Source organism: Trichosurus vulpecula, chromosome 2 (assembly GCF_011100635.1).
Source record: "Trichosurus vulpecula isolate mTriVul1 chromosome 2, mTriVul1.pri, whole genome shotgun sequence".
Lineage (NCBI taxonomy): Eukaryota > Metazoa > Chordata > Mammalia > Diprotodontia > Phalangeridae > Trichosurus > Trichosurus vulpecula.
This window is the reverse complement of record NC_050574.1, coordinates 329,222,354-329,238,606: the sequence shown is the minus strand read 5'-3', so window position 1 is coordinate 329,238,606 and position 16,253 is coordinate 329,222,354. Positions and strand designations below refer to the sequence as shown.

Genomic DNA, 16,253 nt, shown 5'->3' with positions numbered 1-16,253 from the left:
AAAATGTATTTTCTAAAAGGTGCAGAGATTATGAAACTTACCTACCTCCCTTCTTCCAATTGGGGCAACTCGAATTAAAAAGTTTAAATAATTCAATTAATATTTTATATTAATTTTATATAAATTATATTTTATAATTTTTAATTATGTATACATAAATTTATATATAATTAAAATTATATTTAGTTTAATAATTTAACTAAATTAAAAATAAAAAATTAAAACAAAATGTTTTATATATTATCAAATATTTTGTGTTCTTGCATTAGTTTTTTCTATGATTCAAGGAAGGGTTCAATTTAGAGGGGAGGAGGGAGAAATATTTCTAGAAATGATAGGTGTAAAAAATATTTTAACTTAAAAAACATCAAAGTTTTTCAGGGCAGGGGGGAATCTGTTTTTCTTTAAAGTTAGTGTGAGGATCAGAGAAATATACAGAAGGGAAAATTGAGGAAGGAAGATCCTGAAAAAGGTAAAGGATGATGGGGATGGTAGGAGAGTTAATGTGGTATATCAGAAAGAGTGCTACATTTGTGGCTTAGAGGATCTGGTTTTGAATCCTGACTGCTACATTTGTCACAAGTCACAAGTTCTTTGAGTTTCAAGTTCCATTTCTGTAAAATCACTTGGACTAAAGGATCTTTAAAGGTTCTTTCCAGTCCTAAATCTAAAGTTTTTTCAATAATGATGAACAGTTAATAGTATCTTTTGGATGTTTGCCATGCTATACCATCGAGATGTAATTTGAAGATCAAAAGAGAAGGTTCCCTGATTGCTTTGCTGCAGTAAGACATTTCATTCTATCAATGAAGATTCCAACTCATACATCCCTTGGTAGTCTTCATGAGTTGCTATTGGGCAAAGAAGGAGTGTTTCCAGTTTAGGTAGGCTGATCCTCAGATGCCAGGCACCAGGTCAAACTTTCCTGTTGGCAGAACCTGATAGTGCTTGTGTTATGGTAAAACAACCTCCAGGGTCACCTTCATACCTCAGTGAGGCACTAGAATAGTATTTTACACATTTTGTTTTATGCGTCGTTTGAAATTTATATAATTTTTCAGTTACAGTAACTTTTATGCCTATTATCTTATTTGATTCAAACAAGAATCTGTTAAGGCAGATTTTGTTTAAATAAAGCCTGGGACTGCTTCATTTTTTGTCATTGAACTCTCAGAACTCAGTACAGGGTGGGATGCCTAATACTTTTGATGGATTTTTAAAGGATAGTGTGAGATTCAGAGACATTAAGTGACTTTCATAAAGTCACATAACTGGTGAATCAGGACTCCTAATTCAGGTATTTTTATCTTGTCTCATGTAGCCTAAAAGTACAGACATCATGTAATCCTCTCCCTAGACTATTCATTCTATTAATCATATATTACTTTGCATGACTTGTTTCTTGCTTACCACCTAAAATGTAAGCTCTTTAAAGACTGCCATGTTACCTGTACCTCACATATTCTTTATATTCCTCTGGGCGCCTAATACAGTTGTACAAACATAGGTGTTTAATGACTGTTAGGTAATGAACTCTCTATAGTTCTCACTCTGCTCTCCCTCCTCCACCACCACCATGTTCAGCTGTTTTACAAAATATCTACGTAGAGGGGGTATGGAGAGGGAGATCTGGGTCTAGTCCTGTGACTTCCTTGGTGTGCAGCACCTTTCGCTGAGGAAACTGCCATTATCAAGGCAGAGCAACAAGGATTCTGAAACTTGTTTTCTAAATATGGCCTGGGAGCTCTGAGATTAAGTGATTTGCTTAGCATTACAAAGTGTGAAAGCTAGACCCAGAGGGTTACTCACTATTCAATAAACTACGCTGGGTTTAAATTCTTAAATAGGTTTAAAAATCACCTTAGAAATGGTATACCAGTCCTAAATAGGAACGTGGCTTCTTTCGAAGTGAAGAAATGTTGGGGCAGCTAGGTGGCGCAGCGCGTAAAGCACTGGTCCTGGAGTCAGGAGGACCTGAGTTCAAATGTGGCCTCAGACACCTGACACATGTACTAGCTGTGTGACCTTGGGCAAGTCACTTAACCCCAATTGCCCTGCCTTCCCTCCTCCAAAAAAGAGGAAAAAAAAAAAAAAAGAAAGGAAGTGGAGAAATATTACCATTAACAGATGCTACTATGTCACTATGAAAATTTACTTCAAGGTGTCCAGCTCACGTGTGGACCTCTGTCTGGGTGCACAGGTTGATTTAGTGTAATATCAAAATTTTATTTTTAAGTACTCCTAAGTAAATATTTAAAGCAACCTTGATACTCCACCCATTTAAAAAAATAGTCACCCTTTTCCTTTTCATGAAAACCCTATTTAAACCCACAAAATCTTTTACCTTAGGTTACCATTTCAGGCTTTATAACTAGGAATAGACCATATGAAACCTGCAACATTTTATTTTTAAAAAAAATTAACAGCTTCAGAATAGTTCCAAATGTAGTAACTTTTCCAAAAAATACCAAAAAGTACAGTGTAAAGCACCTTCTCATTAAATACAAACTTTCTTTTCATGATGCATTGCATCAATGTTTTGCATCGATCTTGATGCAAAAAGATTTTTATATTGCATCCTGGAACATAGAAATTGTATACACTGGAACAGGATGACTAACACCAATTAGCTGCTTAAACTCCAATAGAGGGACTTTATTCCCCTTAACAAAACTGACCATTTTTTATGTTTGTTAAAAGTCAATACTCAGGAATTCCAACTTGGTTATAGCAAATGCAAATTTGTATTTTTAAAAGGAAAACTTTAGGTTGAATAATGTTATGGAAGCATTAAGACAAGAAGCTTGAGAAACCAAAACCAGTCCTGTTGCTTGATGTACTTAATGTAAACATTCAATAAGGGATTTCAAAATAAAACATCACTTACATTACTTTTGTAGAATCATTTCCAAGACTAATGCAATAGGAAAACAAAAATAATTTTTACTCCCCTTTCAATCTTTTTCCACAAAAGATTATGGTAGCAAACTTGTATTCAGATTTTGGTTATTTCTTTTTTAAAATAATCAATTGAGCTGGATCACCCTCAGTTTAAATCCCATTATTCTTGGATTGACTATAAGCTTTGTATCTATGAAAATGATTTGAAATGGGTCCCTGGTCTCTATTAGAAACAGAAATGCCCTAAGAGCAATTTTAATTTACTTTTGGATTCCGTGGCTAACTCCTTATAATTCTTTATCAGTATAGACCAGGAAGTTACTCTCATATAGACTTGACTTCTTTGGTATATGCACATAAATGGCATTGACAGCTTTCTATCACTAGCTTCTTAAGAGACCAAGATAAAACCCAGAAGGGGCAAGAGATGGGGGGAGGACAAACTGAGGAGATGGGATGGAGGAATTTTTCTTTTTATAGGAAAATAAAATCAGAAGTCAATGTGATCTAAAATTCCTATCACCCATTTAAAAAAAATGATGTGGCACATCAAAAAAAGTCAGGTTTAGAAATGACAAGACCTGGAGATGAAATGTTCCCTCTGTATTTTGGCATCATACTACTCATGGTACACAACTATCTAAGGATTCCTCAAGCACATTCTTGGCACAACAGACCCCTTAAAACCTGAATAAAATTACCATTTCTGAGTCTCAACATCACTCCATTAACATGAAGTTGGTCACAAGTATAAAGCAAGGTGACAGCTCACCATCTGCTTACTATCTCTTCTTTTTTTTTTCTATTTGACAAATTAAAGTTTACAAAATGGTTTTTTTTAAGGGGTCACTTACAACATTTTTTCCAGTGTGTTTAATGAATGTAAAATTTAACATCCCAGATGGGGGAGCTCAGTACTTTAGGATGCTAACCTAACAAGGCAGATTCAATTTATGCCAACTATTTTAAAATGATTTGAACACCTGGTCATGGGTACATGTCCCAGGCCTATGGCTAGTCTAGACAATACTTATATGACCTAGATGTGATGCTTCAAGTCCCATCATTCACTTCTTTGACTAGCCATTCCATGAATTATTTCCCTTTTCATTTCCTTCATTTGATAAAAACTTAAAAGTCAGATTTTTATAGTAGATATTCTCCCCCAAGGTCACTATAGGTTAATTATGCAAACATGCATTTACAACCCTTAAACACACTGAGACTAATGCCTGGAGTCAAATCTCTTGCTAAAATTCAGTCACTACAGATTTATTCTAGAAAAGTAAAAAGGTATACTGGGAAATTTACCTTCTGTTACGGACCTATGGCCTAAAAAACCTCCAATTGAGAAGAAAATAAGTTTCAGGTACACACATGCAAACAATGAAATTCTGAATTTCTTGATGGACTTCTTTGTACCCCTGCTGATGAAATCCATTCCATGTTAAATGCCAATCAGAAAAGAAATACAATGATACAGACTCATACCTCTTTAAAAAGAGTTACAATGGACATGTCTATGTAATCTGAATGGGTAAAGAAAAGATACTAAACAGCACTATCACAAAAATAATTCACTTCTACAGGTCTGTTGCACATATGTTGCATGAGGAACCAAAGAAGAATGCTACCCATTTATCATCCAATTAAGTCCATGTAGAATTTTCGGTCAGACCAAAAAGGACACCTTTAAGAATAGATCAGGATTTCTCTGGTGTTCTCTCAGGGGATTACTTCATACATTTAAAAAAAATACTATTCCAAAGTAAAAGCAGTAAGAGTTATTTAGATTTGTCAGTATCGAAACAAAGTTCCATGGAATTTCTGGGACACACTTTCTTCTGTCAACTCAACTTTTCAAACAAGTAGTTGTCACTCAAATGTCCCTTTGACGAAGGATCTATCCCACAGTCACAAAGCGACTTCCTTTGTTCTGAGCGAGAGCAATTCTTTGTTCCTTCAGGATTCCAAATCGCTCATTCAAAGTCATCCCAGTCTAAAAGAGAGGGGGAAAAAAGTTTAACAACTAGACTTCAAGCCATTCAACTAAAATTTGACTTGGGACTAAGAGGATGTAATTGCAAATAAATTTGTAGTTACAAATTTATAGTGACAACATTATTGTCACTAAATCTTTTCTCCCCCCATAACTTGTCTTTTTCCCTTTCCTATTTGCTGTAAATGGTAGGTTAATTCTACACGTCAACCACATTTCCCACTAGACCATTTCAATATGATCACAGTAACGCTTATATCTGTTCCCTCTTTACCATTCCCACTGTTAACTACCAAATGTAGGGGTTTTTTAAATTATTTCTTGCTTAGAATACTGTGAAAGGCAACTCCATTTTCCTTGATTCCCATTAATAGCACCTCAAATCCATCGTACATATTATACCCAGACCAGATCTACTACCTGATTTTTGAAGTAATTCAACTGAGAGTAAAGTTCCAGCTATGATCACCCACAGGATTTGCTTAACTCTTATGCACTCATATTTTCTATTCTAATTGTTTAGAGGAAGAGAGGGAAGAAGCACCACAATTCACAAGGAAATCTACATCTAAAGAGAGTGTCACTGGAGAACTAATAAACTGTGGAACAAATACTGGTGAAGAAAGGGGAAAGTATAAGACCTGAAATCACATTGTGAAGAGAACATGGGCACAAGGGAGTGAAATACAAGTATAATAATAGCCTAAGGGGTTCTACTAGTGTTTCATTAACCCAAGAAGATAAATTTCCTGAAGTGGAAAGAACCCCTTTCTTCTTCTAACAAGAACAGATGGGAAAATTTGAAGGCAATCTTGCAGACATCAGATTTCTTATACTATATGGCATAGTAAGGTTAAAATAAATACACAACTTAAGTATTAAAGGTCAAAGCATAAAAAAAATTAAATTAGTACCAGATCATGTATTATTCACAGATACGGATGTGAAAGAATTCTTTCTGTTGTTTTTTTTTTTTAAATTGAAAGTCCATATTAGCCCTGTTGCAATTCCCTATGCGCCCCCCCCCACCTGCCCCCGACCCCCATACACAATAAAGAAAGTTTTATAAGTATGCCTCAATCTGCACTGCGAGTTCATCAGATTTCTTTCTGGACATGAATATCATTTTCATCATACATTCTTTGGAATTGTCTTGATCAGAATTAAGAATTTCACAGTTGATCATCGTGTTACAATATTCTCCTGGTTCTGCTCATGATGCTTTGCATTAGTTCAGACACAGCTTCCCAGGTTTTCCTGAAACCATCTTGCTCATCATTTCTTACAGCACAATAGAATTCCATCACATTCATACCACCATATGTTCAGCCATTCCCCAATTCATGGGCATCCCTTCCATTTCCAATTCTTTACTACCACAAAAACAGCTGCTATAAATATTCTGTACAAATAGGTCCTTTTCCTTTTTCCTTGATCTCTTTAACATGCAAACCTAGTAATGGTATTACTGGATCAAAGGGTTTGCAGATTTACAGCCCTTTGGGCACAGGTCAAAACAGTTCCCCAAAAAGGCTGGATTAGTTCAAAACTCCAACGCACCAACAGTGCGTTAGTGTCCCAATTTTCCCACATCCCCTCCAGCATTTGTCATCTTCCTTTTCTGCCATGTTAGCCATTATAACAGGTGTGAGGTGGTATTTCAAAGTTGTTCTAATTTGAATTTCTCTAATCAATAGATTTAGAGCATTTTTTCACATGATTATTGACAACTTTGATTTCTTCCTCTGAAAACTGCCTGCTCATATATTTTGGCCTTTTATCAACTGAGGAATGGCTCATATTTCTATAAATTTGACTCAGTTCCCTAAAGATTAGAGAAATGAGCTCTATGAGAAATTTGCTCTAATCTTCCCCCTCCCCCACCTTTCCTTCTAATTTTGGCTGCTTTGGTTTTGTCTAAAAACTTTTAAATTTCACATAAACAAAATTATTGGTTTTACTTCCTGTGACCCTCTCTATCTCATTTGGTTATCAACTCTCCCCCATCCATGCATCTGGCAGGTATATTTTTCCATCCTTCCCAGTTGACCTTATATTGATATAAGGTGTGAGGTGTTGATCTAATCCTATTTCTTCCTAAAAATGCTTTTGAATTTTTCCAGCAATTGTGGAAGAATTCTTAATAAGTGATAGAAATGATAATAAAACAGGTGATTTCAATTACATGAAACTGAAAAGCTTTTGCATGAACAAAATATAAGAATAGGGAAAGAAAAGAAGATGTCAGTGGGGCGAAATCTGCATCAAATATCTGTTAAGTCTGATATCCAAGACTTTTAAAGAACTTGTACAATTTAACACTAAGAACCATTCTCCAATGGATAAATGGTCAAAGGATATCAAACAGTTTTCCAAAGAACTGCATCTAAAAGTCATTAACAGAGACATGTAAATTGAGAGGGCGGAGCCAAGGTAGCAGAGTAAAAGCAGGGACTCACCTGAGCTCTCCCCCAAAACCCCTCCAAATACCTGTAAAAAATGACTCTAAACAAATTCTAGAAGAATAGAACCCACAAAATGATGGAGCGAAACAAATCTCCAGCCCAAGGTAAGCACTGGGCTGGGAGAGGAACACAGTCCGGCACGGGCTTTACCAGCACAGACAGGGCTGGAGCAGACCTCAGGGACTGAATCAGAGGCAGCTGTGGCAGTTTCCAGACTTCTCAACCCACAAATGCTAAAGACAACTTAGAAGAGTCAGCAGGAAAGGTCTGTTGGACCTGGGTGAGAGAGGAGTGTGGTCCAGCCCCAACATGGCAGCAGTGGCTGCTTCCAGAGCTCTTGGCCCACAGGTAGTGGGGGGATCGAACAGCTGATCAGAGGGGGATTGCAGGAATCTCTTGGCTGGCACTGAGGCAGAACTGTCTTGCTTTGCTGGTGCTTGGATGTGGGTCACAGTCCTGGGGTGGTCCAGGGGAGAGGAAGGGCGCTGGTGTGGTGGAGCTTGTGGCAGGGGTGAAGAGAGAATTATCCTCACAGTCCCAAGGCAGAAAAGAGTGTTTTGTGGTCACTCACAGACGACAGCACAGACCAGGAGAGTAAACACCTCTCTCTCCTTTGAATGTACAACTTTGGAAGAGCTGTAAATTTACAGGTCCCTAGAAATAACTCTGAAAACAGCTGTACAAAACCCCTGAAGCTTGGGAAAATTTGCCCTCCACCCTGGAAGCAGAGCCCTATCTTAACAAAGAGTTCAAAAGCCAAGTAACTGGCTGGGGAAATGAACAACCAGTGGGGTAAAAAAAAAAAATCAGACTACAGAATCTTATTTTTGTGACAAGGAAGATCAAAACATACAACCAACAGAAGATAACAAAGTCAAAGTTCCTACACCAAAGCCTCCAAAAACAATATGAATTGGTCACAGGCCATGGAAGAGCTCAAGAAGGATTTTGAAAATCAAGTAAGTAGAGGAAAAATTGGGAAGAGAAATGAGAGAGATGCAAGAAAACCATGAAAAACAAGCCAACTTGCTAAAGGAGACCCAAAAAAATACTGAAGAAAATAACACCTTAAAAAATAGACTAACTCAAATCGCAAAAGAGCTCCAAAAAGCCAATGAGGAGAATGCCTTGAAAGACAGAATTAGCCAAATGGAAAAGGAGGTCCAAAAGACCACTGAAGAAAATACCACCTTAAAAATTAGATGAGAGCAAGTGGAAGCTAGTGACTTTATGAGAATTCAAGATATTATAAAACAGAACCAAAGGAACAAAAAAGTGGAAGACAATGTGAAATATCTCACTGGAAAAACCACTGACTTGGGAAATAGATCCAAGAGAGAAAATTTAAAAATTATTGGACTACCTGAAAGCCATCATCAAAAAAAGAGCTTGGACATCATCTTTCAAGAAATTATCAAGGAAAACAGCCCTGATATTCTAGAGCCAGAGGGTAAAATAAAAATTGAAAGAATCTACCGAGCACCTCCTGAAAAGGATCCCCAAAAGAAAACTCCTTGGAATACTGTTGCCAAATTCCAGAGCTCCCAGATGAGGAGAAAATACTGCAAGCAGTCAGAAAGAAACAATTTCAGTATTGTGGAAACACAATCAGAATAACACAAGATCTAGCAGCTTCTACATTGAGGGATTGAAGGGCTTGGAATGATATTCTGGAGGTCAAAGGAGCTAGGATTAAAACCAAGAATCACCTACCCAGCAAAACTGAGTATAACGCTCCAAGGCAAAATACAGACTTTCAATAAATTAGAGAACTTTCAAGCTTTTTCAATGAAAAAAACCAGAGCTGAATAGAAAATTTGACTTTCAAACACAAGAATCAAGAGAAGCATGAAAAGGTAAACAAGAAAGAGAAATCATAAGGGACTTACTAAATTTGAACTGTTTTGTTTACATTCCTACAAGGAAAGATGATGTTTATAATTCATGAGACCTTTCTCAGTATTAGGGTAGTTGAAGGGAATATATATATATATATATATATATATATATATATATATATATAGAGAGAGAGAGAGAGAGAGAGAGAGAGAGAGACAGGCGTAAGTTGAATACGAAGGGATATCTAAAAAATAAAATAAAATTAAGGGGTGAGAGGAATATATTGAGAGAGGGAGAAATGGAGAGACAGAATGGAGTAAATTATCTCACATAAAAGGGGCAAGAAAAAGCAGTTCTGTAGGAAGGGAAGAGGGGGCAGGTGAGGGGGAATGAATGAATGAATCTTGCTTTCATCAGATTTGACCTGAGGAGAGAATAACATAAACACTCAATTGGGTATCTTGCCCCACAGGAAAGTAGGGGGAAGGGGATAAGAAAGGGGGGGATGACAAGAAGGGAGGGCAGATGGGGGAGGAGGTAATCAAAAGCAAACACTTTTGAAAAGGGACATGGTCAAGGGAGAGAACTGAATAAAGGGGGATAAGATGGAGGGAAATATAGTTAGTCTTTCACAACATGATTATTGTGGAAGTGTTTTGCATATTGATACATGTGTGGCCTATGTTGAATTGCTTGCCTTCTTAAGGAGGGTGGGTTGGGAGGGAAGAGGGGAGAGAATTTGGAACTAAGATGCTCAAAAGAAAAAGTTGTTTTTACATGCAACTGGTAAATAAGATATACAGGGAATGGGGCACGGAAATCTATCCTGTCCTACAAGAAAGTAAGGGGAAAAGGGATGGCAGGGGGAGACTGGGGTGACAGAACAGAGGGCTGACTGGGGAATGGGGCAATCAGAATATATGCCCTCTTGGAGTGGGGGGGAGGGTAGAAATGGGGAGAAAATTTGTAACTCAAAATCTTGTGGAAATCAATGTTGAAAACTAAAAATATTAAATATTATCTAGGCTGATGACCAGCCTAGCCATTTAAAAAAAAAAAGAAAAAAAGAAATATTGCTGCAATGCAATAAATGATGGAATAGTAATAATACAAAGAAGCATGGGAAAACTTATATGAAATGATGTAAAGGGAAGTAAGCAGAACCAGGAAATCAACATACACAGTGACCACAGCAATATAAAAAGAAAAGAACAAAGTGAGGACCGGGCAATTAATTATAATTATCAAGGGTGAAGAAAATGCACCTCCTTCCTTCTTTGCAAAGATGGGGAGTTATGGGTATAAACATGCATATACTGTTAAAATTTGGTTGATGTTTAGTTTGATTTTAATATTTTAGTTTTATCTATTTTTCTTTTTATTTTTTGTTATGAGAACAATTCTCTAGGAAGAAGAGAGAGAAAGGATATATTTAGGAATGAATGTGATGAAAAAAAAATAAAAAACTTTTTTTAAAGAAAGAATAGTTCCCAAAATCTATAAAGGAAAAAGAGCTACCAACACAAAATACATTAAATACCTACTACTGGTAAGGTATTGTACTTTGTAAATGCTGCTGTTATTTTGTTAAATTAAAATGAACCAGTGAAACTGCTAAGTTCTAGAAAGAAAATAAAATTTACCTGTTTTCCAACACTGTTTATGTCGAATTGTAAGGGAACACCTTTAGGAATCTTCTTCTCTTCAGGGTGATCCCTTTTCATCAGAAATGATGGTATAGGAGTACGAGTTAAACGGGGTCTCTGACCTCTATTAAAACAAATTTTTCAATGTGAAAATTAAATTGGTCCAACAACACTAAAAACTAAAAGAAAAATTTTGTATATGTCTCTACCAGCATACAAATCCTAATATACTCACAGTATTTTTTGGTTAATGAAATTAAAAATTTAAGATATTGTCTGTAATGTACTCATTACAACACTGATTGGTTACTATTTCTAAATATTTAATATGTAGCTTCTATAATATTTCTGTTTGAGAAAGAAAATATTTTGAGAAATAAAGCATTCTGAAGAAACACTTAAATTCACCTGACTTCTCCCCAGTAACTGTCTGATAAGGAGGAGTGTGAAATAGCAGAAAGAGGGCAGGTCTTTGAGTCATAAAGACCAAGGTTCAAGTCTCTCAATACACCAAAGTTATGTAACTATGAGCAAGTCACTTAGCCTGGCAGTTTCCCAGGTAGGTCTCTACAAGTTACAATAGAGTTGCCAATATTCAATGATGAAGACAGTTTCCAAACCAGTGAAGTCACCCTGGCAAAAATGTAAATATCCTGATCAAATGTTCTGAAGATTAAATTGGTGAGGATTCACTCATAAAAGGACCAATAAATAGAAAAACAAAGCTTTCTGTTTATCCTTGCCTCCCTTAGGGAGAACAAACTGTCAATCAGGAACTCATGCCTATGTCAGTTTGCTTTATTTCTTATTTCTGTGCTAAGAGGCAGATATAAGAAGAAGTTCCATCTCTTAGTAATCCTAAAATATGATGCATTTTAATTGATTTGTTTCAAACTATCAAACTGAGTATCTCTTATGTCATAGGTTCCTTAAGTCTTTTTTATTTGGGGGTGGGGAGGGGTGTAGGTGCAAGGAGAGAAGGCTTATATGGCCTTACATCCCTAAATAAGGAGAAAAGAATATTTTAATTATTTTCTTAATGGAGTCAGTAAGTTACTCTCATTGACCAGAAAGCTGCCCAAGCTTTGAAGCTCATAAGACTAAGTACCCTTCAAGGCCATAAAGAATTTCATACTGTGCTGAAGTAGTTCAGCAGAAATGACAATGTGCTCTGCGGACTGAAGAGCCAACATACCTGAAATGAGTCATTCACTTCAAATCATGAAGGTGAACAGATCAAAAACAAAAGAACCCCAGCTAAAAGCTTTCCTAATCTTTAGCTCCATTTGTGAAGACAAAAGGATGAAGAACTAACTATTCAAGGTGATACATGGGTTAGAATGTATGACTACTATTCTATACCAATCTAAGTCTCCCAGATCACTCTGCTGAAACCTAAATATAAATTGAGAAAGCTGAATCTCTAAAATAACTTACTAAAAAGTGAAGTGAAATGATTATGCAAACTAATTAACTGGCAAAATTCCATTTTTAAAAGCATTTCATTTTCTATAGGCTAAAATATGAAGACCTTATTAGCAAAAAAATTTACTTACACTGAAGGATGAATTGCTCCAGGATTGTCAATAGATACGGTCAAAATCCCTCCATTTGTGGTAGAAGTTCGCCATCTAGTTAGAATACATGAAAATACCATATTGAAACTATGGAGTCCACACGAAAATCAACATTTTCTTATCACTTTAATTTTGCAAATTTCGGAAAGTTTGGAAGAGATTTAAACCTAGAACATCATTATCTTTTAAGAATGCTGATTCAAAATGATTTTATTTTAAATTTGATAAAAAGCACATCTTGTTCTATTTAATCACGTTTCTATGTAAATCCATTTGTCAACGGCACAAGTTTTCCCAGCCACCCAAAATAGACAATTGAGGTTCTCCATTTTTATCTCTCCACCATCCCCTATGTACTATCTATCACTAAATCCTACCAATTCTTCCTTTCTATTTACATTATCATCATCTTAGTCTAGGCTTTGACACATGGACTACACACAAAGGCTTCCTATTTAATCTATCTTCAACCTCCATTGCACCCCTATTCACAGAGCATACTGCCACCACACTAATGTTCCTAAAATAGCATTTGTATCAAAAGTGTCCCACTTTTAAAAAGCTACAACTCCCTACTACTTACTGGATCGGTATAAATCTCATTTTACCTCTGCAACTTCTCACTCCCCTCTCTCCCCAATGTTCTAGACATCTTGGTCTTTCCATAACTCCTTAACTAAGTATGCTTTAAAAACACCACCTTAATTTTCTTTCACAGACTATTTGCAATTCCCCTTCTTTCATGATGTACCTTCCCCCTTATTCCACCTAACAATGATATCCTCTCCCTACTTAACACAAAGGGTACTCATTAAACCAGCATGCACTTTTACAGTTATCATCTTCAAATTTTTTGGAAGGGACTTTAGTAAAAATAATTTAATATAGTATATCCCAATCAGCAAATAATACTTTTGAAGACTAAGGACCTAAGACTATAATCTACGCTATATTGCCCAAATGATACAGTAATATTTAATTATGTGACAATAGCATTATGTGATAACAGCATTAGTTTGCTATTTTATGGATACGCATACACACAATTAGAATGTATTGCCATTTCATCACACTAATTATAATCTGGATTACCTTAATATTCCCATACTGCTTCCAATTTTACAAACTTGATTACATTTAACTGCGTGTATACATTCATATACATACGCATGTATATATGGATAACCTATTATTATTTAAATGTATAAATCTGTTTCTGTTTTATCCCCCAGCTATATATGTTAGGAAATGACACATCATCCATTCATTTAATAGTTGATACAAAACTGTTATTTTAATAAAGTAGCTATGCAATTAAGTAAAAAAATTAACCATGCAAGAGTTAATTTTTACTATCTTAAAAACAAATTCATTTCTTTAATACAAATTGCTTCATACACTCTCATTTTCCCTGGCCAAGAGAGAAACGATGCTTTACTGAGGTTTAGTTGAAAGCAAGACACCCACCAGCAACGTTAAAAATCCCATTGCACCATGTCAGATCATCTCAGAACCCTCAGAACCAGCTCAAGATGAAATGAGAATGAGAGACCATACAATGGGAATCAGCTGGCACTTCTTTGGAAGAACCCACTTTAAAAACAGGACAAGTACTGTTTTCATTCCTATTTTATAGACAAGGAATCAGACAAAAAGAGGTTAAATGACTTGTTTAAAGTCATATTGCTAGTCAGAGTGAGTACTGATATTAGAATCCAAGTGTCCCCCTTTATAGTCCACTGTCTACTACTATGCCATCAAACGGATATATAAACCATCACAATCCTTATTTTGAAGACCAAAAGCTCTCTCTCAAATATGTAATAATGGTAATAAAAAACATGAAAAATGTTCCAAGTACTAGAATTGTTAATACAAGCAGAATTAAGTCTTTTTTGAGCACAGACATGTTGGTGCAGCCCTATTGGTAACTAAAAATAGGCTTACTTATAAATTCTGCATCAGTTCCATGGACATACATGCTATCATTTTACAGCCTACAATCTGTAAAGTTTCTTTTCCAAGTGAATACTCTTTTAAAACCCAAGGATGGGGTGAAGAAGAAGAACAAAAAACTAAGCAGGTGCTATCAGTTTTAGGCCCACTATCCAATTTTCTTTCATTTCATTTTAATTTCTTTCAGTACTACAACACATGCTCATTTTGGTAGCTGAGTTGATGTGTTTTTAAAATGACATTCTAAAAAAAATAAATTTAAACTTACTGCCGAGTTCTCTTTGCTGTTGGTTTGTCTAATAGTTGTCCTGGGTGCACCTGGGCCTGAACCTGAAAAAATAAGCAAAGCAACTGTTCTTGTAGAAAACACAGGATTTTAGCATGATAAAACTTTGGCAAGGAACTACTTTATTCTTTAACTGAAGTGCAGTGATGGAATAAACACAGAATTGAGGGAAAAGCATCATTAACAAGCCAAACAAGTTCAGCTATTTCAGGCAATGTAGAGTCTTAGCATGTCCCCATGACCAACTGGCTGAGGACTCATGTATTACACCCTTAGCAAACACATGCAACAAATTAAAATGAAATAAAGGTTTTCAGAAGAAGCAATTTTTCAGGAAAGTCAAGCAAGCAGAGCAGATAAGAACAAATGTTCATGGATGGTGCTTCTCTCCCACTCCCAGAGCACTTCTTTTTCACTGTTCCATCTACACCATAAAATCGCACCCCCAAATGACAACTGGCGTAACTGGTGGCTCATGGTCTTCTTTTCTGATTGACAAGCTTTTTCCATACCTTGAGGCCTCTTCTGAAAAGAAAGGTTGCCTGGCGTGTGTCTTTTTGCTGATTTAATTTAGTCCCATTTCTGGCGAAATTGACTGGAACATTATTCCTGTAACATTTGTTAAAAAAACAACAACATATTACCATGAAGATCTTAAGATACTTCAACAAATCATGTTCAGAAAAGAAGGACTAAGACTCTGAAATAGTTCTCAATGAAGAGGAACGTGAATTATTTCTGTATATACTTCAAGACAAGTTTCAATAGTCCAAACTGTGGGAGTCAAAAGCTGTTACTTCAATGTAGAAGAACTCTGCCATAACATTTGCCAAGTCAGAAATAACATTAGACTTATTTTCCACCCCCCCCCCACCAATAAAAAAGTTAAAAAACAATTGACAAGCATGGAACATTAATATGCATGTGGATAACTTAATTCTCTTTTTAGCTTTCCATGCATTTAGAAAGCTACATGCCTGATTCAACTCATTCTCCAGTAACCTTCGTATATCCAAGGTAAATCTCCAGATCACACATTTGTAAATTGAGATTGTCCCTGTCTCAAAAAGGCCATACCTGAATTTCATGAAACAAACAAAAACATGCTGATGGACAGAATAGTACAATAGCAAACAATCTGGGGCCCCAGAATTCTAAAGTTCCCAACTCCACTGGCCTGACAACTCACTTAACCGTTCCCAATTTAAGCATCTGTGTCACAGAAATAATATAAGCATGAGATACTACATATGGAAGTGCTCTGAGAAATATTAAATCCTAAGCACATGCAATGACTCAATATTTATACTGGGGACAATGGCTGAGTGATTGTAAAGTATAAACCTAGGGCTCTTCCTAGAGTTCAACAAGGCTGCTGATAAGAATTGACTTGAGAGAGCTCCATCTGGGCAAATATCAATGACCCAGCTAGTGCTTTTCAAAGGACAACCAAGTCCAGGCAAATTAATCCTGCTCTTAACTTCTCTTTGGCTTCCCTTCACTCTGCATCTGTTTTACAGGTTTCTAACCTGGCCATTTACTACTATCTTACCTATTATTCAAGACTTGGCTCAAGACCTTTTC

At 36.1% G+C, this 16,253-nt stretch overlaps 1 protein-coding gene across 2 annotated transcripts in view; it reads right to left on the bottom strand.

The window, feature by feature from the left end:
* Positions 1–2,634: 2,634 nt before the first annotated feature.
* FYTTD1 (forty-two-three domain containing 1) overlaps positions 2,635–16,253 on the bottom strand; it is a 47,055-nt gene continuing 33,436 nt past the window's right edge. The window contains exons 5-9 of one of the 2 annotated variants that reach the window (XM_036745571.1): positions 15,182–15,278; positions 14,652–14,713; positions 12,407–12,481; positions 10,848–10,974; positions 2,635–4,900 (exon numbers count right to left, since the gene is read on the bottom strand). In XM_036745571.1, coding sequence (XP_036601466.1) covers positions 4,805–4,900; positions 10,848–10,974; positions 12,407–12,481; positions 14,652–14,713; positions 15,182–15,278 — 457 coding nt within the window. In that variant the 3' untranslated portion in view covers positions 2,635–4,804. The remainder of the gene's footprint in view (positions 4,901–10,847; positions 10,975–12,406; positions 12,482–14,651; positions 14,714–15,181; positions 15,279–16,253) is intronic. The other variant, XM_036745570.1, reaches the window with a different exon arrangement.